The sequence below is a fragment of the Coturnix japonica genome, chromosome 7 (genome assembly GCF_001577835.2).
Source record: "Coturnix japonica isolate 7356 chromosome 7, Coturnix japonica 2.1, whole genome shotgun sequence".
Classification (NCBI taxonomy): domain Eukaryota; kingdom Metazoa; phylum Chordata; class Aves; order Galliformes; family Phasianidae; genus Coturnix; species Coturnix japonica.
The window spans coordinates 23,466,827-23,492,882 of record NC_029522.1 but is presented as its reverse complement, the minus strand read 5'-3'; the positions used below and the strand labels follow the sequence as shown (position 1 = coordinate 23,492,882).

General features: G+C 49.3%; 1 protein-coding gene across 2 annotated transcripts in view; it reads right to left on the bottom strand.

Moving 5' to 3' along the window:
- IGFBP2 (insulin like growth factor binding protein 2) overlaps positions 1 to 25,406 on the bottom strand; it is a 49,512-nt gene extending 24,106 nt beyond the window's left edge. The window contains exon 1 of one of the 2 annotated variants that reach the window (XM_015868792.2): positions 24,946 to 25,406. In XM_015868792.2, the coding sequence (XP_015724278.1) occupies positions 24,946 to 25,348 (403 nt within the window). In that variant the 5' untranslated portion in view covers positions 25,349 to 25,406. Of the gene's footprint in view, positions 1 to 11,248; positions 11,269 to 24,945 lie in introns of those variants that run through there. The other variant, XM_015868793.2, reaches the window with a different exon arrangement.
- Positions 25,407 to 26,056: the final 650 nt, after the last annotated feature.

Genomic DNA, 26,056 nt, shown 5'->3' with positions numbered 1-26,056 from the left:
GGTCTGTCTGAGAACGCTGTCCCAGTGAACGCATTTGTTATGGAAGTCACAGGCTCTGGCATGTTTCTTCATCAAAACCAACGTTGTCCAAAAAAACAGCAAATGCAAACAAAAGAGGATGAATTAGGCTAAGACAAGAATGAATGCTGGTAGACAGAAGAGTCCCAGTGCCCTTCTTGATACCGACTGCGAGGCCAAAGAGCTTTGCTTTCAGTAGTGCCTTTGTTTCTGCTCCCATTCCAATTGTTGTGTGCTGTGTTTCACAGTAAAGTCCTTGAAAACAGCTCCTGTGGCCCTGGTTGTAATCTGCTTAAGGTACTTTACACTGAAGCAATATAACTGACTCCAGGGGAGTTACTCCTGACATCAGGAAGGTCTAACTAAGAGCCTCAGGGCCAAGTTCACGAGCTGGGATTCAAAAGAACTGGATTCAAGCTCTTCTACCTCCCCCCTTCTTAAGAGGCCTTAAGGAAGTCACTTTATCCCAAAGTACAAAAAAGGATCATAAAATTCCCATCCTTGGACAATGACTGCTAGATCAATCCAGCACATAAAAGGATGCCCTTGTAACAACAGCAAGGACAGCCACACCAGATATTTAGGTTCAAATCCCTTGCTCTGACACTGTACATTTAGTACCATACAAGTAAACCCCTCCCCCCCCCCTTTTTTTTTTCTCCCTGCACATAAAAGCTAAATGAAAAGGAAAAAAACCAACAACAAAGCAGCAAGAGGTTTCTTTCTCTCATCAGCTCTGAAAAGGCAGGAGCTGCTTTGTGAAATCTGAGAGGAAGAGGATTGTAGCAATTACCTCACCTGCCTCACTCCAAGGATTGCCTCTTCACAAGAAGCCTCAATGCACTGCAGCTGCCCAAACCAAGACAACCCCAGGCACTAACCCCGAGCTGTGTGGCTGACTTGCTTTTTATCTCAGGCAATGCAGATTAAGCAAAGCTGACCCCATGCAAAACCCCAGGAGAGACAGCTGCCCCTGCCTGCCTGCAGCAAACACACCTCACCGTATCATCTTGTTGCCTGCTAAAAAACTCCTGCTCTTGCTTGGCACCAGGCATGGTGAGATTACGGAGCGAGGCTGAGGTTAGGCACTCCTCAAACTCAGGACTTTCAGGAAAAATCTGGGTGCGTCTCTTCTTCCTCCCATAAAATAAGAATCAGCAATTTTGCAGAAGCCATTTGCATTTTCTCAACCCAATCATCTCTCATATCAAAGAGGTGTACGTGCCAATATGTACGTGAGCCTAGGCACATAAGAGACTACAGTAGTCTCCAGCTTGCCCTTAAGAAAAGTCATGCTGCAGTGAGCTCTCTACTCATGGGGAGAGTGTTGCTCCCAGTTGGTCAGTAGATTCAGACACTGAGGTTCAGGCCTGCAAGAACCTCAAGACACCAGGAGCAAAGGTCATATGGCCTCCCTCCCGAAAGCCATAAATCTGATTCCATATCTAAGATAGTCAGATGCTGTTGTTATCACCGAAGATGACCACCTTGACCTGAGGTCCTCTGAGGACAACGGAGTTCCAGCATACAACTTGCTGAACAAACCCATTTAGAGATAATCTTGTCTCCCAAATCCTTCTTCAAAGAAAAAAAAACCAGCCAGGCCTCTGGGGATACACAGCTCTCCTCTTATCTCATTGCCTCATGGCTGGATTAGCTAATAAGGATCTTCAGGTTCAGGTCCTGAAGCAGAGCTCCTCAAGTCCACCTGCTACTGCTGGTCCTCCTGGCCTGCTGAGACTCAGAGGCTGCACTACAGACAAGGATCTGCTTTGGAGGCCTTCGTCATCCTCCTCAAATGCATTAAGATTTCAAAGCACTCTGAAACCAACACTGCACTGTCCCAGTTCTTACAACAGAGCAGAGAGGCAAGCTGGAGTAACTGAAGGTCATCTGTTCAAGATCATGCAGGCGTCAGTGGCAAAGCCAGGAATAGAGTCCTGGACTTCCAACTCCAGCTCTTGTTTTTCCACAATGGATAGTGTAATTCCAGGATGAGGCAACTAGTCTTGCACAAGTCCAGACTGGCTGCTCCACTCACCATAAGGAATGTTCTCGCCTGCTCTCCATTGTATGGTCATAATGGCCATGGGTTTGGAAGGAGAACAAGGCAAAGACAAAGCAACAATACAGTGGTATAGGAAGGCAGCCTGCTCTCTTGTGCTGCCCTACCTCCTCAGCTGGTTATAATCTCTTCCACAAAATGAAATAACAAGCGGATGACTAATGACTGGAAGATGAGAGTGCTTTGCTGAAGCAATGCAGCAGGGCAAAGGACTCTTGCCAAGGGTAATGGAGAATCTTATTTCACTGCTTCCATGAAGATAGCGGCCATCTGCCTACTTCACCAGATCCATCATGCCTTCATTGCACTGGCCTATCAAAAAACAACCCTTATCTCCCACTGAAGGCAGTGATTAATGCTTCCAAATCACCTTAGTTGCTCTGAACTCATTTTCCCTTAATGAGCTAGGCTAGGTCTATGCTCTTCCACCACAGCTGTTCACAGGCATCTATCAGAGAGATCTGAAGTGCCCAGCGAAGGAGCATGAACGGGATCAGCTAGGAAATCCCCAGATGGCCTACAGGGAGGGAGAAAGAAAAAAAAAAAAGTTGCAACCGCATGATGAAATCTCTTGCATTTCAGTAAACCTGCCCTAACCAGTTCCCAGCCAGGGTAATTTCTTCCTAGGACAGCTGTTTGGTCATGTACAGATGTCCAGAGGCAGCTATCCCCACGTTCCTTTGCCTTCTCTCCACCACTTATTCCACTACTTCAATTATATCTAATACTGTCTTACTCCTGGCTTCAAGCAACAGCTCTCTCATTTCAGCCAAAGACACTCTTCCCTTTGTTCTCCCTCCTCCCTCCCCCCATGCCTTCACTGACTCTTGCACTGGAACAACATTAGCTTGTGACCCTGCCCCTCTTTCTGCTCTCATGCCAAACAGGCAGCAATCCAAACCCATTTCATACAAGGATTCCCACCTGGAAGACCCGCTAGGAACAGCAGCAGTTTCTGTAGCAGCTTACCCTGAACATGAGGGTTGTGCTGAGCTGCATGATCAAAAACGGCTTGGAGAAAAGGAATTAAACTCTAGCAGCAGAAGAAGCATTTGGAGAAGGGGATAAAAAAGTGTTTGAGAAAGCAGAAATGAAACAACAGGTTGCCCAGAGAGGTGGTGGATACCCCATCCTTGGACAAAGTCAGGGTTGGGCTGGAGGGCCTCCAAGCATCTGATTAAGCTGCAGATGTCCCAGTTCACTGCATGGAGTTGGACCAGACGGCCTTCAAAGGTCCCTTCCAACTCACCCTATTCTATGAATTGCATCAGTATGTCTGGATCTCACACAGAATATTCTCAAGCATTTTAAAAACATAAATTGACAAGGCCAGTTTCAGCTGCTCCATTGCCCAAGGTGACAGTGCACTAGCATGTCCTCCAGAGAGCAGAACCAAGGAGGCCAGCAGTCCAGGGGGGCTGGCACAGAGGAATGCTTCCCATGCAGTTCTTTGACGTCAAATTTAAAGTATTAAAAGGGTCTCTCTGCCAATTTTCACAAAATAAATAACAAATAGTTCAAATGGCTTCAAAGATTATTACACTGGGCATGCAGTGGAATGACTGAAACATGGGAAATGTCGCCACTTGCTTGTTTAAAAAATAGGCTGAAAAATCTTGATTATTTTTGTTTGCAGAAGACTGGACTCCCACAGTCTAGAAAGACTGACGAGAGACCATACATTCACTTAGCACCAAATCTTTCCATCCTGAGCGTGATCCATCCCCAAAATCCAACCTAGTACAGAGGAATCCAGTGGGGCAAGAACTCCTGGTGCCACACAGCAGCTGTGCACTACTGAAACTGAACAAGAAAGGAAAAAGGACCTTGCAAGCCCAGTCAGAGGTGTAAGACAAGCCAGTGAGGGTCCTAAGAAGGTCTCTTAGACAGGAGACCTAACACCTATAGGAAATGAAATAACACAAGGTGGTCCATAGGATCCTCACCCTCCCTGCAGAACACATGGCCTCCAGGAGGGGAGCAGAGATGGTGTTTGTTAGGGAATAAGATCCAGAGAGATCTGTCTCCATGGCATCTCTGCAACAGGAATCTCAGCAAGCAATCTCCCACAGCCAGAAACACTGACTAATTAGATACGTCTTCAAGTCCCCAACTGGGTAGGTGCTTGAAAAAGCCAGAACTTATAATAATGATATTTGTAACTGCTGTTACTTGTTATCTTCTCAAGATGTTGACAGCAGCACTTAGCAAGTACACAACAGTGAACTGCTTAAATATGATAATCCTCTTCTAAAATAAATAAATAAATAAATAAATAAAAATCACATTTTAACCCTCAAAGAACACTTTTCCATCCCACATGGGACCTGAGGGATGGCCAAAACGATTTAAAACCTCAGCAAACAACAGCTCTTGGAGGTGATAATCAAACCCCTGTTGCCCACATGTGACTCATAAGGTCCATTTTCTCATACCCTACAGTTTCCAGCTGGGATCCATCAGCAAACCATCAACTGCTCCTATGTACAGATGAACAGGTAATTAGTAAAGTGACCTAATTAATATCAGTACTCTGGGGTGACAGGTCTAGCAAAACTTGAGGGCGTTTGTATTTTTTAATGTAGCTTTTTCCTGAGACTATACTTAAGAGACAGTCAGCTCTCTGATGCCCAATAGGGCTGCAGTAGAAACTGAGCTGCATCAGTACACTAACAAGGTGAAGTCCCACCACCCAGCAACTGTTTCACAAAAGCCATAGGGAAAAAAAAAACAGTATCTGAGAGCTCAGTCCTTCCAATGAATGTTCTGATTCAAAAGTTTTCAGGGTAGCCATAGAGACAAAGATAATCCACACGTGCCCACACACACGGCTCATCTGGAAGGAAGCCAGGCTCAAAATGGGACAGCCAGTACGCTGCTTTAAAATGAGAAATAGAAGTCAGTACTGAGCACAAAAGCTAAACAGTGACCACGTTCACACTTTATTGCTCAGCTGTCCTCCTCATAGAGTTAATATGGTGTGACAGATTTTAATAGGGAAGGATCTGCTCTTGCAAGTTTGAAGTACTCCTCTGGTAGAGACAAACACTGTCAAAGCTGATGTACGTAACAACAACCACCACACCACATCCCATCTCTAGCCCTCCAAAAATGATCAAGAAAAGGAGCTGCATCAGACAGGCTGGAGGATACAGCAGGAGGATGCAGGCACTGGCATGTCCAGGGCCCCAGGGAGGGGCAGAGGTGAAGCACAGCCCAGGGCTGCTCTCAGCAGCTGGGGCTATGGCACTTGTTGCAGCAGGAGGAATTAGTAACAGGCATAGGGAAAGGTGGGGGTGTCAGATTCAAGGCCTGTGCTGCTATAGGAGAGCACCAAAAGGGTCTTTGGGAAGGGCTCCAATCATCAATTTTCTGCTTGGATTTACTTATCAGATCATTCTTCAGCTCCCTGACTACAGCCTGTTAGACATCTACAGATACCCTGGAAACAAGAAAGGCAAACCAATTATTTCCCTTCCTTAAGCTTTTGGAGAATCAAAAGAAAATGCAAGCAGCAACAGCTATCTTTGCAATCTTCAGTTCCCTCCACTGATCCTTGCAAAGCACTGCCTGGGAAGAGCAGAATGAAGAGCCACGTTACCCCATCCCCTGGCAGTTCAGCTGTTTGCATCACCACCGTGAATCAGCCAGCCTGCATGTGGGTGCTGCCCACGCTGGCAGGTACAGGCATCGCCCACAGCTCAGACCCCGCTCTCCTCTTGGAGGATGGTGAAGGCCATCAGGAAGCTCCTAGAACAGCACAGCATGAGCCAGGAGAAGTCTTTATTCCACAATAATGCTACAACATCAGCAACAGCTCCATCCCACATCTGAGCTGTTTGAGTAAAACGAAACACCGAGCTCAGCCATCACCTTCCAGAGCCACAATTACTGCAGCAAAGGCCCTGAGCTTTTCCCAGTATCTTTACTCTGAGACCACATTCAGGTTATGACTCCAAAGGACCGCAAACCTCTGCTTCTGAGGTTTCCTCCTGCAAGGAATGCGAATGGCTGAGAAATGCGAGTGGCTTTCCCACACGGATCCACAGAGGGAAGCCGAGACACCAGGCAACCGCAGCCTTTCAGGAAAGAATTCGGGCTGAAAAATGATGGCTCTCCCTCCTGGCGGGGTAACCCTACACTGGGAGGGACTCTCGACCTGCATCTGCACCGCAGCCATTCGCGCCAAGCAGAGCTCCCAGCGCACGAGGGCTGCCGGATCAGAACTGTACGTACGCGTTAAGACTCTTTCTAAAGCACATTAGTCAATGAAGGGACCCAGCAGGAGCCTGGTTGGGCTGGTGGACAAAAAGGGGGGGGGAAGGGGAAAACTGTGACAAATTGAAAATTCAACATGGATTGCGTAACGGCATGAATAATTCCTTTCAAGCCAAAAGGGATTCCTGCAAAAGAAGTCGTTTACTGCAGTCCGTCCGTTCAGTTTAATGAAAGGACCCCCATACGGGTTTTTTTACCCCCCAAAAAATAAAGTACTCCTTACAGCCCTGTTGCAATCTTTAAGACGCAACTGAACTTCCATGGTTTGGTTCCCACAGATCTTCTCTGCCAAACGGGTGACACTGGAGACAGATTTCCTCACTTTGTCTGGGCAAGGAATTTGTTCGAAATGGCAAAAATGCTCATTCCTTCTTGCTGGAGGCAAATTAATAAAAACAATGCAAGAGAGATTCATAGGAGAGAGGAGAAAATCTGCTGACAAATATTTTCTCTAAAACGGGAAGTGAAATTTATTAGACTGCGGGATCATCTCCCAGCAGGAAAGAGGAATTGGCAAAACCAAGGAAACACTGGAAAAGAGGAGGAAAGAAACCCAGCAGTAAGGCCTATTGAACTCACTTTTGGAAATGCCACTCAGTATCAGCCCTGGGGCCGACGGTTTCCTCTCAGCAACAGCCAAGAGCAGCAATGGTGCAGCAAGAGCATTGGTTCCCAGAGGGAGAGACAGACACTGCAGGAACGGAGTGCAGCACACCTTGGGCCCTATCACCTGCATGGATGCTCTGATGTCTAATATGGAAGCAGAACTCACACGGCAGCCTGTCTCTCCAAGCAAACACTAACAGAGCCTTACTCCTCTACATGGCCGGTGATCTCCACCAGACTTCTAGGGAGGAAACTAGTCAAACCTCGGCACCATCTGACCAGCAGGGAGCTGCTCAATGGATCCAAAAGCTTGATAGGAATCAAGCTAAGAATGCACCCTGTTCATTGGGAACCTTCAGAGCCAAGCTCACAGGCTTTGGAGCTTCTTCTTGAATTCCACATGACACTATTTGCCTAAAACCAGACACCCAACTCCCCACCAAGCCCTTCTTGTACATGTCCCACTTCACAAGTTCCTCCCCTCTCCTGGGAAGCCCCAACTTCTCCACTCCACAGAACTCCATCCCCACAACTGTTTATTCACTATTTTCCACCCCTGCCCCAGTTCCCCTTCCTCCCTCTCCTTGCTTCCCACATGAATACTGTGAGGACTAACTCTCCTCCCAGCCAACTGCTGATGCCATTTCACTAAGGAGAGCCCAGCTGTCTACCACAAGCTCCATGGTTGGACATGAAGATAGCAGGCTGGGTATTTAGGAAACCATTGTCACTGATCTCATTTTCCCTGCTTGTCTGCCCCTATTTAGGGGTAGATACACCTGAAAGCAGTTCAGAACCCCTTCTTCTCTGACTCCAGCTGCACTGCACAAGTGCTGACTCAGGCATGAGCAACACCCGTGCGACGGCATTGCCTGCCCTGGGCACCCAGACAGCCCACACCATCAGCCAAGAACGTGTTCTGCCCCAGTGAATCACACATCAACCCCAGCAAGTCCTTTCATGACCCATCAGTCACCAGAGGGGAAAAAAAATTACATGCACACAAAGTAATTAGAGGTGTAACCCTCTCCCCTCCCTCTGTGCAGGCTTAATGCTCCCTTTGTCTGAGCATGTTTGCCTCGCTAAGTCATGCCTCGGGACAGCTTTCTTGACAGAAAACAAAGGTTAATTAAAAAAAAAAAGCACAGAGAAATCCCTCATTAAAATGGCCACCCCTCTCAACATGGTTCTGTACCCAGCCTGGTCCCTCCTGGAAACAGAGGGCTGACCCACAGCCATCAACCCTACAAGGAAGTTAATTCACACATAGCCAGTCTGGGGCTGTCACTGGCAATGAAAGGTTGGAAACAAAGGTGAAGGGATGACCAAAGAGGCAGCTAGATGCAAATCAAATGGTTGTTATCTGCCTCACACACTGAGATCCCAACCTCACTGGCTGTTCAATTCAATTAAAACCTTCCTCTAGCGTGGTGGCACGAGCCCTGTGACCTGATACAACAATGCAGCCAGTTCTCACACCAAAGACACTCAGTTCCCTTCCCTCCTCACCTAAGGAGCTGAGGACACAAATCTTCCTTCCAACCTGACCACCTGCACTACCAAATACTATACCTCCACGATGGAGGTTCCCCTATTACAAGACAGGTAAAGTCTGCATAAGACCTGCAATCTCCAACTGCACAAACATCTCCCCCACATACTCATCCAATTTACCTGCATGAGCAATTCTGATCCTGTTAGCTGGAGAGAAGTGGTGAAAGCACACACACGTGCACGCACACCAGCCAGCTCATTAAAACTAATTAAATAGTCTTCCATAGGGAGTTTTGAAATGCATATGCAGCAATTCTTTTTTTCCCCCATTGCTCTTCCACACATCCAGAGGGTTGAGAAGCATGATTACTCACCACATGAAAAATAAAACTAATATGAAATTTAAGGGAGCTGCCATACTTGCACATTAACAGAGGTGTGCTGTGATTTAATCTGCCCTCCTGCTTAGAGACAAATACAGTGGCAGCAATAGAGGAGAAAGAACACCAATGCTCAGTCAATCCAAGCTTCTGTAAGAAAGTGATCGTATAGAACATTTTTTCCCGAGCAGCTTTTGGTAAAGTCTACCCAAACGCCATCATTTTGGTGTGTGAGGTGTGGAGGCCAATGCATTGCTGTGAGCTTTCAGTGCAGGGAAACTGCAGCCTCAGGTTCGAAATCATAAAGGATACACAAGGGCTGAGCACTGAGGAGAGGGATCTATAGCATTCCCTACAGTGATCTCAGTCAGAGCAATTGGAGCCAGCACTCCTCACAGCTGACAGGATGGTCCCAAACCCAGTCAGGTCCACAAAGCAACACACATGCACGCGCATGGCTATGTGACTGCCAGCGTACATGCTAATTTCATGACAGACAATCCAAAACCAGGAAAGTAGACACAAAAGCCACATGCCATGACTGTTATAATGAGCAAACTTCCTTAATCCCTTGCACATACACTTTGGGTCAAACTCTGCTACAGACAAGCATGAAGTCAAGGATCCCACTGACCTCCTGAGAGTTGGTGCAGATGCACTCAGGGCACACAGCTAGTTAAGCACAGGGCTGGTACACTCAGTGAATTTGCGAGCTTGGCTAACAAAACCAAAGGGCTCGCAGCTTCCATAAACCAAGCTGCTCCCGATTTTTTCACCCTTGCTCTTTGAGGCCTTAAAGAGCAAAAGAACCTATGAACACAAAAAGTTCCTAGACTACAGTAGGAAATATCATAAAATAAGATGCACTATTGAAACAGTCACTTGCATATGGGTAACATAACAGCAGCATTCAGGTTATTTTGCTGGTTAAATGCCTAGCTTACGTCTATTGCTGTGAACAGTAGGGATACAAGTCATAAAATACACAGGATGACAAGTCTCCAGGCAGGGTTAGTGCACATGGCTGCACTGACTGTTCAAGTTCCATGATCATTCCAGCAATACAGCTTTGACAGTCACTACAATTTCAATTTAGAAAGCACCAGAAATTAACTGCAAACAGCAGAACACAAAGCCAGAAAGCAGCCTAGATGTCAAACAAGACAGAAGAAACCATTTTTTATCAGCAAGATCTTTCAAGAGAAGATTTCATCAAAGCGATACACAGTAAGTGTATTTAAAGGAAATTGTACTTTAAAGAAAAACAACTAGGCTAAAACTGACAACTTCCCACAGGTGGTTTTCTTTTTTGTGACCCTATGGTAGCTGCCTTTGCTGAATGGCTCATTACCAGAGGCAACAGTGACACATTTTCATCTCTTTTCCCCCTATTTTGTTCTGAAAGCTCTGAGTTGATAGCAAAAACGTTAAGAAATGAATCTGTTAAAAAAGAGAGAGAGAGAGAACGAGAGACAGCACAGCCAAAGGCTGAGCTCAGTGCTACAGAGCTGGCTTTGCAGAAGTGTTTAATCCAGAAAACTTTAAAAAGAAAAAAAAAAGCCAAAAGATTTAAAGCCATATTCATTCTGACTGCTGAAAAATACAGGTGTTAGTCCTAGATTATATCCAATTGGAAACAGAAGCTATGGGAGGGGAAAGCTTTAGGAGTATTGGAGTCACAACAGCTTTTTCACAGAGACAGAGAGAAGCAACTTGCATATAAATAAGTGTCCAAAATAGGTCAGCGCTCTTTTCTTGGCCACTGAAGTTTGATACTTTTCAGGGAGTTAGCCTGGATGGTGGTGACACACTCGACACCAGTGAGACTTAAGTGCGTGGAAGGAGCCCACCAGCAGCTGCAGCCTCCCAGCCAACCCCACAACAGTAGTTCAGGGCTGCCCATACATCAGGCTGGGAAGTGAAGATAAAATAGAGAACCAGAGATTCCTATAGCACTGGGGAGCAAGGCTGCTGGTCAAGCTCCAGCAGCATCCTTGACTCACTCAGCTTGTTTGCCATCAATAAAAAGCCCATTAATTGCACAATGTGCCTGTTAAAAATAACTCCAAAAGTCATCGCTAGTAAATTAGTAAGACATCAGGAGACGCAGGCACCTTAGGTTTGGCATTATGGAAACCACAGAAGAGTCAGGATTCCCTCAGGAGCTTTCCCCAAGGAAACCATGTGGGGAGATCCTCTCCTTTTGATAGGGCCCAGCTAACAAGGTCTCTTCTCCATGCAACCACCCAGCCCCTTCCATTAGGGCAGCTATTCCTCTCTTCCACCCTCCTATGCAAAGTGCCTGCAGGACCACACCAAGTAGCACTCTATGCTAAGGACATCACATACGTGTCCAAAATAATCTTCCAAAGGACAACAGGCAGTACAACAAAATCTGTGGACTTACGCATTAAGAGAAGGGAAGAAAATCTCTGCAGTCTCCACACAGCGAGGAGAAAAACAAGCTAAGCTCCCATTCAATGCTTAAATTCAGGTGGGCTTGATGAGGGGTTAAGAGCTACAACCAAATGAGCAGCTGATGCTTGTGCCTGTATGATGATGATCAGCTGTGTCAACTGAGACTTGTCTCCAGCTGGATGGAAAGCAGTGAGAACAGCTCCCCTGTGGGGGTCTCTATTTCGGGAACTGCCATTTCTGTTTTAGAGCCATCCTTGGGGACAGCTGTCCCACTGCAGACAAGCCCCTTCTACAGCAAATCACCTGCAAGGCCACTGAGGTTACAGTGACAAAGAGGTTGATCTGTTGAGTCCCTATCAGATTTGTGCTTCAAGAAATAGTGATGGGGCTTCCTACAAGCAAGTCACTGATAGGCAATGAGATTCATCCCCGTGGCTTCGGCACAGCAAGCTGTAGCAGGGCTGGATGGGGACCTCCTCAGCCACTCAAGGTGGCTCATGCTGGAAAACCATCATCTCCAGCCCCACTGGAGTTACATAATTCTGCTTGATCTAGTGGTTGGCAACCCTGCCCATGGCAGAGGGGTAGAATTAAATGATCACAGAATGGTTTGAGTGAGAAAGGACCTTAAAGACTTGTTCAACCTCCTACTGTGGGCTGGTTGCCACCCACCAGATCAGGCTGCCCAGAGCCCCATCCAACCTGGCCTTGAACACCTCCAGGGACTGAGCATTCACCACTTCTTTTATTTTAAAGCCATTCCCCCCGTCCTATCTCTGTCAGACCACATAAAAGGTTTAAGGTCCCTTCCAACCCAACCTATTCTATGATCAATGTAAAATAGCTTACACTGGGCTTCTCAAATAGACTCACCCCAAGTTTGAGGATGCTTAAAACCTGACCCAAAGACAAAGGGATGATGACACACTCCGCTCTCACCCCTGCTACGTCTACCGTGTCCAAAATGCTTTGGGGGCAGGAGGGACGCCTCCACTCCAGTGGATTCCAGGCTGGATCGAGTATCGCTCTGCCCGCACTGCTGTAACGCGATGCCGGCGCAGGGCAGCACGCCAGCACAAACACCGTATCGGGTGCTCCGCTGTGCCGACAGCAATGCAGCCGTGTCCCGGGGCCGGATCCAGCCCCTCCACACACGTGCACCTCCGGTGCCGACGGATGGCCGTGCAGACACAGCCCGGCTCTGCGCACAGCAGCGGGCGGCATCAAACCCCATAGAGGAGATCTGCGTGCCTGGCGAGTGCGAGGGCTCCTGGGAACAGCCCTTTTACTGGGCTCCAGATGCTGTGGAGTGATTGCTTATATGAAGGCGGGGGAGGCCCCTTTACTGTTTCTCATTTCCTCTTTTTTTTTTTTTCTCTTTTTTTTTCTCTTTTTTTTTTTCCTACCCCCCCCCCGCCCCCCGATTTCCTGGTTTTGTTCAGAAGCACAAGAGAGTCATTCATCATTTTTTCTTCGAGCACAAGGAGAGCTCTCACCTCCCCCTCACCCCGAAATCCCTGCCCATCAGAACAGGCCAAAAAGGCTCGCAGCGGGGAAGACAGAGCTCCCCGGCTCCTCCAAGCAGCCCAGGCACAAAGGGCCACTTTCTCAGCCGGGATCAGTGGGTGCCAGCCCCGAAAGGGTGAAGGCCAAAACTCAATGCTAGGTCAGAAAACGGATATCAGCGGCAGAGAAAAGCAATTTGCACCGGTTTGAATTACAGGAGATGCAAAGCAGAGGGTAATTTGCATGCTGAGGAGACAGACAGTGCCTCAGGTAACAGGAATAAAGAGCTGGGAGATGCAGGGCCACTTCCTCCGCAGCCCTCCCGCTAACCCAAACCCAGGGTGGTTCCATCACTGTGCTGATCCTCTGCCCCTCAGATGGGGATGGCAGTGGTCCAGGAGCAGCCTGGGCGCACGATCTGCACGTGGTGACAAGCCACCAGACCCAGCTTTGGGGATGGGCTTCCAAGAAAGCCCTGTTTGGAACACAGGAGGGGGTGAAAAGAGACAACTACACCCAGAGGGTCAAAGGAAAACCTTTGTACGGCTTTCTTCTCTCATCTTCAAGTCCCAATTGGGTTCACCAGCATCTCTTCTCGATAGCCTTCTCCTTCTCTTGGGAGGGAGCCACTAGGATCTCTTAGTACAGTGGCAACAAAAGGAGATACCCCAAATGCCCTCAAGAAAGAGAGTAGGAAAAACCCAAGCTAGCTGGAAAACTTGCACATATTTTTATAAGCAACTATGTCTCTGCACAAAAAAAAAATAGGACAGTGCAAACACATGACATCTACATGGGGCCTTCTGGCTTGGCTGATGACCTGGTAGAAAGGAAAGAGCAAATAAAACCAAACATAGAGAATGTTCTGGATTTTCATTCTGTTTGGTAAGTCAACCAGGTCTGCTCATGGTCGAACATAAGGCTTCGTTATGGCACTTCTGGGAGGAAAAGGGATAGAAGATTGTGGTCAGAAAAGGGCTGGTGGGATGGAGGGAGCCTGAGGGAACCAGCAGTTCCACTGAGGAGAGACATATATGGAACAATTCCAACAAGAACTGAACAGTAACAACAAAAGCCACCAAGAGGTGGTATTCAGGTGGGTGGTTATGTTGGGTTTCCATGACCCGAAGTGCCAGCACTTGGAAAGACCCCAATGGTAAGGTGGCACAGTGGTAAGGAGTTGCTGGCTGGACTAGGTAATCTTGGTGGTTCTTCTAACCCTAATGATTCTACGATTTTTCACATTTTTCTTTGTGGGTTAATTTTTGCTTTTTACTGTGAGCAACCAAAATGATCAGTCCCAGCCACCGGCCCCAGGCAGGACCCAACACATGGACTCCACTGCACAGCAGATCCAGAGCCTGTCACCTCCCGGGCTCCAACCCTCCCACCCCACCAGAATGGACCTGGCCAGCTGCTCTATCCGCAGCACTGCAGGTCTGAGCAGGTCTCCGCTGAGCCAGACAGGTCAAAATGAGCCTGCCAGCACCTCTGCAAAAATAATGCCAGGTGAATCCAAGAGCAGGCATGGGGAGAGAAGGGGAGGCTGAAGTGCAGCAAGAGGAAACAAGAGGAAGAGAATGCAGCACTTTGCAACAGGGTGAAAATAGAAAAAGCCTGATGGCCCAAAAAATAGGTGATGGGACAAAACAACAGCTAAGGAAGAAGGCATGAGGGGCTGGGATGACACACTGGTCAGCATGGGTTTAATAGCATCTTTCCCTCTTGGCATCGGTGAATGCCCCACCAGGGGCCCATCAGGCTCTCATGCCAGAGAAGACCAGGTTTCTGCTGTTGTTGCACCAAAACAACCCCCAAAAATCCCAGGGGATTTTACACTGGAGGTTTTCAGCGATTTCTTCACCACGGCATGTTCAAACTAGGCTGCACATGCCATGTGGCACCACAGGGGTTTCCGTAGCACTGTCTCCGCAGTACCTCCCAGTCTGTTCTGTCTAAGAAACAGGGATGTGGAAGGGATGAGAGGAGCCCAAAACCGAGACCAGCTCCAAAATGAGGCCAGCTGGACACTGTTCCAGCTACAGCCCTGCACTTTGGCCAGGAAAAGCCCTGCACGTTTTCTTCAGAAAGGAGCTGGGAGTGAAAAGCCCACAGCGGGAGCGCTTCCTCCCAGCCTGACCTGAGCCGTCCTGCGTACCCGCAGCGAGGGCATGGCCAAAGGCAGCCAGCTCGCCCACCCCACAAGGAGAAAGGGGAAGTTCATTTTCTCAGCCAAAAGAGAATAGGGAGTTCAGTTCCAATGGCAGGAACGTCACCGTGATGTTTAGTCACTTTGCTATTTCTGCTTCTCTTGTATGACAGGAGTCCTCCAGTCAGCACTGCAAAACGCATTTACCTGAACTTTGGTGTCTAAACTCTGATGCCCAAGCTTTGGTACTCCAATGTCCCTCCAATCATAGAATCACCAAGGTTGGAAAATACCTAAAAGATCATCCAGTGTGAGGACAGGGTTTTGGGAAGTAACAGACTCCCCTGAGCCCCAGCAAAGCAGGCTGCCTGTGAACAGATACATGGAAAAAGGGCGAACCTGCAGCCCTGGGCTAGGGCTGCCCAGGGTCTGACTCACCGGCCGAAAACAGCAAAGCCAGCCATGCTGCAAGCCAGGGCATGACAGCTCCAGCGCCCAGAGGACCAACTCTATCTCCTGCTCTGCAGCACAGCTGCTGTGGGAAAATCCATATTTGCTCCATTTTCAGTTATGAGTCCAGAGAGTCATAGAATACCTTAGGCTGGAAAGGATCTTAGCGCCCATGCAGTTCCAGCTCCCTGCTATGGGCAGGGCTGCCACCCACTAGATCAGGTTGCCCAGAGCCCCATCAAACCTGGCCTCAAATGCTTCCAAAGATGGGGCATCCACAGCTTATCTGGGCACCTGTTCCAGTGCCCATGTCCATGCCTAATGTCTATGATCATGTTCCCAGTCCAAGACCCTATCTCACATGTGGTACTGTTCTCACATCAAAGCTAGCACCCTCAGCCCAAATTCCATCTCCAGGACAGCACCTGATCCCTAATGTCACAGTCCCTCTTGTTCTGCCTGGAGGCATGGGCTGGGGCTGTTTGCCCTTCAGGCACCATGCACGCCTGCAAGGTTGGCAAGAAAAAGGTGCAACCAGCTCGGGGTAACTCCCGGGCAGAGCAAACAGCAGGCTCCAAGTGTTGCACAACAAGCCTAGGTCCCACAGCCAGGCAGGCAGCCCTGCCCCACTCTTGCTGCTGACACCACTCAGCCCACAGCTGCAGGGATTTCAAAGGCACAGTGCCTTCCTCACCATGCCACCATGCTAATTGCGGCACTGCACTGCAGACACTTTACTTTCTGCCATACAGAACTTAAGTTTCAGTCATTAGCAGCTCTTCCAAGGAGAAAATCACGTGAATTGTCTCGCCCCCAAATTCTAATGGAGTCCATGGTGGGCTGCTTCCAAAGAAGAGCTGCAGCAGTATTGAAGCCCTGCTGATGGAAATCAGCAAGGCAGCTCAAGGCAAGGCTCACCCCATACACAAGGCAAGGCTCACCCCATACTCATCCTTTTCTTTAATTCCCAATTTATGCACTGCTGGTCACCACCTAAAGCAGGATTATGGGCTTGATGGACCTTTGGCCTGATTGGGCTGCTGCCAGGTAATATCTGTGCTGCACTTTCAGCAGGGTCTGAATTTTCAAAGGGCTGTTTCAGGACATGTGGGACCAGCCCAATGGCCAGGGGTTAAGGTAACAAATCTTTGAAATGAGACTGATAAAAAGATAGAATAAACAGAAAAACAGAGGTAAGCAGTGACTGAAATCAATAACAATCATTACTAGAAAGTCGGAAGCTGTCCAACCAGCTGAGATTAGAAGAAAGCCATCTGCATGATCATTTTTCACTCTTTTCTAGCAGGGGAAATTTTGTTAATGATGAAAAATTTGCAATTCGTCTGTCAGCTCAGCTTGCTGGATGAGGGTCATGGTTCATTCCCCAGAAGGCAGAGCACAAAACAAGTCACGTTCTGTAAAGTCAGACCTGCAATAACCTGATCACCACCCTGGTCACTCTGCTGTGTTCAACTTCAGTCCTGGTCCACAAAGGTGGGGCTGAGCAGAAGGAAGGGTTTAATCTTACAGTGGTAATGGCTGGACTAGATGATCTTCTAACCTTAATGACTCTATGATTCTGTGACTCAAATGGAGAACCTCTGCCCAAACAGAAGTATCTGAAGCAATAATATTCATAAAGCAAACACTGCAATGACCAGCAAGCAGTGCCCATTTAGCACACCTGTCCCTTACCAGCACAAACTTCTCAGGACAGCACTGGTGCTACTAGAGAGGGATTCAAATCAGATTGAGCTCACAGAGTCCACGCAGTACCTTTGTTTAAAAAGCTACGTGAGAAATGATAAGCTGTTAAAGACAGACTGCACAAACGTAAGCAAGGGAAAGTTATCAGCTCTGGGTTTCCAAAATATTTACCCAACCTGCAGTTGCTCTGGCAGCTCTCTGAAAGTCACATGCTGTCATTTTAATGGCATTCCTTTGACCAAAACTCAAATGCAGAGGACCCTTTGTTACAGACATTTCCAAGCACTTTCCTACCCCAGATACAAAAGGTCTTTGCAAGGCAGGAGCAGTACTATGGAAACCCATTACAGATGGTGGATGCCCCATTCCTGGAGGCATTCAAAGCCAGGTTGGGTGGGGTCCTGAGCAGCCTGATCTGGTGGGAGACAACCCTCCCCAAGGCAGGGGGCTCCGAATAGATATATTTAAGGTCCCCTCCAACTCAAGCCATTCTATGATTCTATGTAACTACATCCAAGGGTCAAACAAACTGGAGGAGTAATTAACAAGCCTATATGAATGGCTCGAGTTGAGCATAGACTCAGAGGCAGAAAGAGACTCCCTGGGACATTTTAGTGGCTGTGCTTGATCTAAAACTTGAGTTTAGATCTCATCTGGCCAAAAGCCACAGCTTCAGAAGCACATCTGGAGGAGGATGTCGGTATACTCTGTGCGTTTCCTGACAAAAGCTTGGGATACCAGGTTTTATTTTTAGCACTATTTTCATTTATTCATGTAATGAGTTCAGTGTTTCAGGCAGCCCTGGAGGAGCAGGAAGGACATGTCCTGTAATAAAACTAATTAATTCTTGTGGAATTTCTAGCCATTATTGTGAAAGTGGCCAAATTCCTCACTCCTGAAAAGCTGCCAAAATAGCCATTAATCTGGCTGTGGTCATAAGCAGGATTCCTGTGGCCTCCTGCAACATTCGACTGGCCCCCAGGACAGGGAACGCAGAAACCGAAGCGGATGTTGTGATTTCCTCACCCCAACTCCCTACAGCCCCAGCTTTGCTAAATGGGACCATTGCCTTACAGGGCTCCGTGCCAAATTCCTCCCAGTGCCCCCCGACCAGACATGCCTCGGTCATGTGCACAAAGGTTAAGACCTCAGACCTCCAAAATCAAGCAGTTCAACATCGTTCAAAGCTCTGCAGACCAAGCTTTTCCACCTGCCCAGCCTTGATCACTCCCTTAGTGACAGGTGTCCTGAAGGGAACAGGGTTCTGAATCTGTTCTGAGCACATTGGAACTCATACTGCCACCACCCCACTGGGTCTTTTAGGAGGGTGAACTTTTCAAGTCCCATCTGCAATCAGTGGGAAGCCAGGCTCCTCCACAGAGAAATTCCAGGCAAGAATCCCATCAACCAAAATCCCCCAGTAATGCACAAGAATTAATGGAATCTGTATCACTCCCTGTGAGCCTGAGGTGATAGGGTCTGCGGCGTCTGGTACGGAAAATAAGAAATAAACTTATTTCAGTCACTACTGTCAACAACAACAACAATATGACTCAGAATATCTACAAGGTGCCAATCTATTGTGTAAGAAGGCCGTAGTTGCCATAGTCTCCTTTTGCTCCAAAAAATTCTGGACTGCTCTTTAAATTCAGTGATGGGTTAGAGGGTCAGCCTCAAAATAGCACCTCTGGTGCTGATTTCCCTGCTATTGTATCACTCCAGTTTGTATGTTGTTCAGATGAAGGGCAACTGTCCTACACACATCAGAGATTGTAACAACTCACAGTCTTTGTATAGTGGCAAATACTGTGCAAAAAAGAAAAGGCTCTTGGAAACCCATCAGCATGGACTGGGTCTTTCACTTCTAATCAGTAATCAGAAGAACTGGGATCATGCTGCCTCTGCTGAAGTCTAAAAACCAAATGGAGAAATCTTGCTGTGGTCTTGAGCAGAAACACTGGGTATTGCTTAATGAATTTTCCCTGCGCTGTAGGACTATGGATCTTTCCAATAGAAGATGTCATGCAAGTAATTGCAACGGCATTTCCCCATTGTTGGTATACAGCATCAGCTGGCTACAAAGACAAGGTGCAAGGAGGTACAAAAACTCTCCTCAAAAATTGCCTTCAGCCAGCAAGGCAGTGGAGATGATATTAATTTCAATGGCAGAGCATTAAAAATCCCTCCATCCCACCTGGGCTGTTCTATCTGCAGAAAATTGTAAGGAAAAGCACAGATTTCAACACGGTCCAATTCCCACCAGCGCTTTGTGTCACTCTCAATTACAGCCCAGAATGAAATACCAAGAAATCGTTCCTCGCGGCCGGCAGAATTAATGGGATCTTTGACTACAGAGAGCACCAGGCAGTGAACTTGTTCCCTTACCAGCCAAGAGGCACAGTGCAGCTTTCTTCAGAATAAAAGCTGCAATGTCAAAAGATAAATTAAGGCTTATAAAAGTGACCTGATGTTTTTCCGTACTCCGGTCCACAAGAAAGGCATGTGATTACTGAACCTTTCCTTTCTAAAACAATTTATTTCTATCATAAGATGAGACAGCAGGAGATTTTTATCTTCCTGCTCAGGCCCAGCCAAATTACTTGTGGGGCAAAATACTAAATACACCATCATTCTGCAGTTACAACAGCAGAACCCAGGCTGTCATATGCTGAGCTGCCATAAAGCTCCAGGAACTGTGCTCTAAGCCCTGTTCCTCCAGCCTTCACCCAGGGCAACCACATCACGGAATCATGGAATAGCTTGTATTGGAATGGACCTCAAATATCACCCGGTTCTAACACCCAGCCATGGACAGGGTTGCCAGCCGCTGTATCAGGCTGCCCAGAGCCCCATCCAACCCGGCCTTGAGCACCTCCTGGGATGGCACATCCATCATGTTTGCCTGTAATGAATTGCCTGCTTGCATGTTTAATGAGCTCATACTTGGCCAACTAATGAAAACATCCTGGCCACCAAAGGTGGGCAGAGATGCTTCAGCCACAGATTTGATCTGATGAATGTAGTTTGTGGTAGAATAAATATCATAGAATCACTTGAGTTGGAAGAAACTCTTAAGGGTTATCTAGTCCAACCTCCCTGCAACAAACAGGGACACCTACAGCTCCATCGGGTGCTCAGAGCTCCCACCCCCCCCAGCCTGATCTTGTCTGTCTTCAAGGATGAGGTATCCACCACATATCTGGGCAACCTGTTCCAATGTCTCACCACTGTTACTGCAAAAAACCCTTTTCCTTATATCCAGACAGCATCTCCCCTAACTGGTAACACTGGTAACACTTAGAGAGCCAGAGGTGCAATCTGTTTTTTTTACTGGTGGAAAACAAGCAGGGCTACACTCACAAAACAGCACCTGAACTTGTCATTCTGTCCTCCAGCCCCTTAAATCCTCAGTTCAGGATGGCTGTGGAACAGCACTAGGAGGGGGGACACGGACTTCAAACATACTGTAGCCAGCCCCAGGCGTGTGCTGAGGACAAACACACCTCGCTGGCAAATGCAAACAACCAGCCACGACGTGATGGAAAGCAGAGCCTGATGATTTCAGTATGCGCCGCTACACACATGCTGATCTGGGCAGCACCTTCCCATGGAGGAGGGAGGAACACCTGAAAACTCAGCACATCACTGAGCTCAGCCCTTGTGGAGCAGAAATGCTTTAAAAGCATCTTCACATCTTACTTTGCCCTTTGTCTTACTTGCCAGCCTCAAGCAAAAGAACTGCCCCAAAGGAATCCACCAAGCCCCATTCTCCCATACCCAACCATGTCTGTGGGAATGATGGCAAAACCCCATCGATGGGATGCATCAGCCCCTGTGAATGCTGCAGCCAGGTTTAGACCAGGGCCAAACACAAACACACCTCTCGCATTCCAGTTTTCACTGCTTTGCCTCTTGAATTGTTTATCTCGGCTCAATTCCTGGATGTGGATAAAACAAACGACATGGACTTTCTCACAGACAGGGCTCCTCGTTGTTCCCCTGACAAATACCACACTCAGCGAGCATGAGCCTGAAGCCCAGAGGAAAGGAAACAACTGCGAAGGACAAGAAGGAAACAGATCATTTGCCAAAGGACAGCATGAAAGCATATTTCTCCTTTGGGCCAGAGCCTTAAAATCTTCCCAGACTCCCCATTCCCTGTAGCTCGTGTTCACAACACCATAAGCCCCATCACAGCATGCTCCTGTGGGACTGGGGCTGGAGTGAGCGTTATTTTCAAGCTGCTGCTGCACAAGTTTAATTTATTACCTCCATATCTAAAGATGACAACCAGCCCAGAAACTGGTCGGGTTCATCCTTGACCAAACACAGCTGATGCAGAAGACCTCAAAAACCTGGTGCATCTACTGGCAGAACCCCAGGGGCAACAAGGATGGATGAGCTGTATGCTTTCTCATTCATGTACCATCCTTGGAGCTCTTATTCATTGCATTTCACTTCTAATAACTTCTCCCACAACCAAGAGCCCTGTAGCCCTTCAGTTCATCCAGAGCAGCAGTATTAACAAAGTGCCATGGACTGGCTCTTTGCAGCTGGCTTCTCCGATGTCTCATAATACCCAAGCCTGCATAAGCCAGGCTGGATGCCCAGCTGCAGCACTAGAAATGAGTTTCTCCCGTGCCTGTGCATTTCTGACTCAAAAGCCAATTGGTACAGACCATGGGTCTCGCTCACAGCCAGGCTCTCCCTTCCCTCTGCCTACACCTTTGTGGCCTTTAAGGCTATGTCAGAGCATCTGGTGAGGTCAGGAGCTTTGGAGGCAGAAGGGCAGATACACACTTGCACGTGCAGAGCATGACAAACGCTTTGTTTCCGTAGAAAAGCTGGGGGAAAGCAGAAGTCTTCCTGGCAATTCAGTGTATGTGAAAAATGCAGTCATAGCATTACTGGCATGATTTTCGAGTTGCTGTTAAAATTCCACTTACATTATGCTACCTCCAGCATCAGAGTCTTCTGTGTTTTGGAGCAATACATTAAACTGTCTTCTAGCAGCTGCCTGCCAAGGGGGAAATGAAGGTTTTGACATTTGACCCATGAGGAAGGATGTGTGGCATTTGGGGCCAAATCCCAAATAGGGATTTTAGCTGGATGTTAGAGCAAACCGCTTTCCTAATGGTTAACTATTTTGGCACTGTTTTTGTTCCACAGCAGACCCTGGCCTGGTGAATGGGGCAGACCCAGCCCCACAAGCTCAAGTTTGCCTGCAACCTTAATCCCATAACCATAAGACATGGTCTCCATTAGGAGCAAAGAGCAGAGGTGCACTGGCACAGGTTGCCCAGGGAGGCGGTGGAGTCACCATCCCTGGAAGTCTTCAAGAATCATGGAGATGTGGCACTGAGCAACACGGTTGGTGGGCACAGCAGGGATGGGATGCGGTTGGACTAGATGACTGTAGAGGTCTTTTTCCAACCTTAATGATCCTACAGTTCGAAGATGGCCACTGGGGACCAGGACCCAGCATGCAAGCAAGCGGGGTGCTAGAACACTGTAAGGGCAGTCCTCGTTCTGCTCCAGGTGCTCAACCCATTAATCCACCTTAAAACAGTACACAGAGCTCTGTGCCCTGCTGAAGGAATGAATTCACTCCGGGTTGGCATGAGAGCTCCGCACACAATAAGAGCCCTCTGTCCCGCGTGCGGGCGGCTTCACTCAGCACTGTGTCAAGTTGGTGACGTGATGACCTGAAATAAACCATAAAACCGTGCGGTCCAGTGGCATCAGAACTATTTTGGAGGCCCCGATCCCCAGAGGTGCTGAGCCTCCGTCTCGCTGCCTCCATCCACAGGAGTTCATGCCCTCGGCTCCCCGAGGGGGTGGAGGTTCTCAGCCCGATTTCCACAGACTGCTGCTGTTTTGTTCCAACATTCCCAACATCTTCAAAATACCCAAAGCTTCTTGTGCAATGCGCAACATCCCCTGCTTCCTAGCTACATGGTGGTTTATGTTACTTTCCGCCTACAACCATTTCAGGATTGGCTTTACAGACCTAAGTGGAAGACTAAACAATGCCGGAGCCACAGTGGGAGGATTTGCAGAGTTTTAGTCCTTGTTTCGTTTGGGCAATCCTTCTGCATCTCATCAGGGACAAAAAAACTTGCCAACCTCTTAATTTAGGAATAGCACGAGCTCTGCATTCCAGCCCTGAATCAGCCAAAGGAGCCTTTTCAAGCTGGAAAGGGGAAAAAGGGCAAATACCTTTAAGCACATTTGAGAAAGGAGAAAAAAAAAAGAAAAAAAAAAGGCAGACACCTGCCTTTTGCAGGCAAAAACCTGCTCTGGGGCACCGAGACAAGCTTGACATCAGCATTTGAAAGGGAATTCCAATCTCTGTGCTTTGGGTGCCAGACTGCTCTCCCTGTCACCGCTTTGAAGCAGAGGCAAACTCTCCCCCGTGTACATTTTGCAGACGGGAGCAGCGCCGTGAGCCTGAGCAGAACAGCACCGAGCGGAGCTGGCAGATGGGGGCTTTGTTTTTGTTGTGGGTTTTATTTAATAGCTACAACAACCTGTTAAAAGTTTTGTAATCTGAAGAGACAAACCCTTTTCTGGATGTCCAGGCTCGGCTGCCAAGACCTCGGCGGCGAATATTCCAGCTGCGTGCTTCACATCACGCTGCTTCAAGATGTGCCAGTGTTTTTATTATTCATCCCCTATGGACAGTGCAGAACGCCACATACATTAAAGCACTCTTAAGAGCTGAGCTATTTATATGTGAGTGAGCGAGCGCTGCATACATGCAGAGATATGGGCAAATCAGTCACACACGTTGTAAAGGCACAGGGAGAGTAAAATGAAGCAAAACTGTGATTTTAGTGGGGGTGGGGGGTGGGGGAGAGTCCATAAAAGCAAAAAAGTGGCATTAACTCCGAAAATCATCTCTTAATACACCACTGCTGTGCTCTCCATTCCACCCCGGCTTCTTCTAAGAGCATAAAGCTGGAGTCAGCAGCAGATTCCTTCAATCTGAATGCCCTCGGCTTCTTCTAGAGTGCAGAATTCACTCCGCAGATGCTCACGGGGTGCAGCTGAGCAGTGGTGCGCAGCCCCATGAGGCAAAGCAGGCACAGGAGTGGGGATGGTTGCAGCGTGGCCGCACAGAAGCAGCACCGAGCAAAGTTTTCTATGCCGCTGTTTTTTCTTTCCCCCTCTCTCCACCCCTCCCTATCGCTCAGAGAGAGCCGAGGTGTTCGCTAAGCGATGGCATCCCCGAGAGAGCTGTCTCGAGCAGCCGGCGCAGCAACAGGTCTGGAGCCTGTGGCGTCCCTTCAGGCGGCGTGCTCGAGGATGCTGCAGTCCTGCCCGGCACCTTCTGCACGGAGGCAGAGGGGCCCCCAGCCCCAGGGTGGGCTCTGCTGGGAGTCGGACATGGCTCCCACATCGTGGCCCCATAGCCGCCCACTTCCCACCAGGCAGCACATGGTGCTCCTACGCCGCCTCCGCCCGTATCTTCGGGGCATCCGTCACCCTACACGCTGCTTCCAGTTCCCCACCAAACCCAAAGCGCCCCTTAGATCCCCCAGCTCGGCGCTGTCCCCACCTCCAGCCTCATCTCCACCTCAGTCTGCCCCGGGGGGACCTCTCCGGAGGACCCCAACCTCCACCCCGTCCCCCCTTAGCCCGGATCCCCTCGCCTTTGGACCGAGAGCTGCCCCCAACAAATCCCCTTTACACCCCACCTCTGCGGTTCTCGTTCAAAAGGAAAAACTTCCCCCAGGGAAAGCTGCAACCCCAAGCGCCCTTTTCACCCCGCAGCAGACACCCATCCTCTCCTCACTCCCACCCTAACCTTCACCTCTTTGTCCTCCCGTTCCCTGCCCTCCCTTGGGGTCTCCTCTCTCCCCGCTGCTCACCTGCGGGTCGCTCGGCGCTGGCTCCGTACTCGGCCGTGTCTCGGCGTCGGGCGCAGGTGCCCTGTCCCTGCACCAAGGCTTGCAGGGGCAGCTCGGCTCCGGGGTCGGGGTAGCAGCGCAAACCGGCGGCGCAACGCGGTGTGTACACGCCGCACGCTTCGGCCTCCAGGCGGGCGCACACCGGACAGCAGCCGCAACCCGGTTCCCTCACCAGCTCGGGGCAGGGCGGTCGGGCGGCCGGGGAACAAGCGGCCAGTCGTTCCGCCGTGCAGGGCGGGCAGCGGAACAGCACCTCGGGCAGCGCCGGCCCCGCCAGCGCCAGCGCCGCCGCCAACGCCGCCAGCAGCAACCGCGGCCAAGCGGCCCGCACCGAACCGCCGCGACCGACCCCGCCGAGCGCCATGGCGGGACTGACGGGCGGCGGGGCCGGCAGGTGGACACGCTCGGCCCCCCGGCGGCGCGGAGCGGCACGGAACGGCACGGCTCGGAGCGGTGCGGAGCGGGGCCGGGCGCGCCGCCGCGACGCCGCAGGGTCCTAGAGCCGCCCACCCGCGGTGGGGGTCGTGAGAGAGGCTGGGTATAAATGGGCGGCTGAGCGGGGGACCCTGCCCCGCTGAGAGAGAAGGGAATGGGGATCGGGGAGTCCCAGGAGCCGGGTCCCGATGTGGGGGGTTGGGGACGGCCCGCCGCAGGGCTTTGCCAAGGAAGAGGGGACGCTCTCCAGGCTCAGCGCTGCGGTGTGAAATCCCCATTTTAAACGCCAGCACACTCCGCTCCCCCTGCTCCGCTGTCACAGTTCACCCTGAGGTTTCAAAGCTTCGGGGGTGTTACATTGTTACTTGAGTGTTCAAGAGGCGTCTGGATAGGGAGCTAGGATACGCGGTTTTACTATAGGTATGGTAAAGGGAGGACGGTTGGTCTAGATGATCTTGTAGGTCCTTTCCAACCTTGTGACTCTCTGATTCTATGATTGATGCCTTCCTTAAGTTGAATAGCAAAGCCAAAGGGTTGCAACCCTGGTTAGGCCCTGGAACAGGCTGCCCAGGGAGGTTGTGGATGCCCCGTCCTTGGAGGTGTTCAAGACCAGGTTGGACGGGGCCCTGGGCAACCT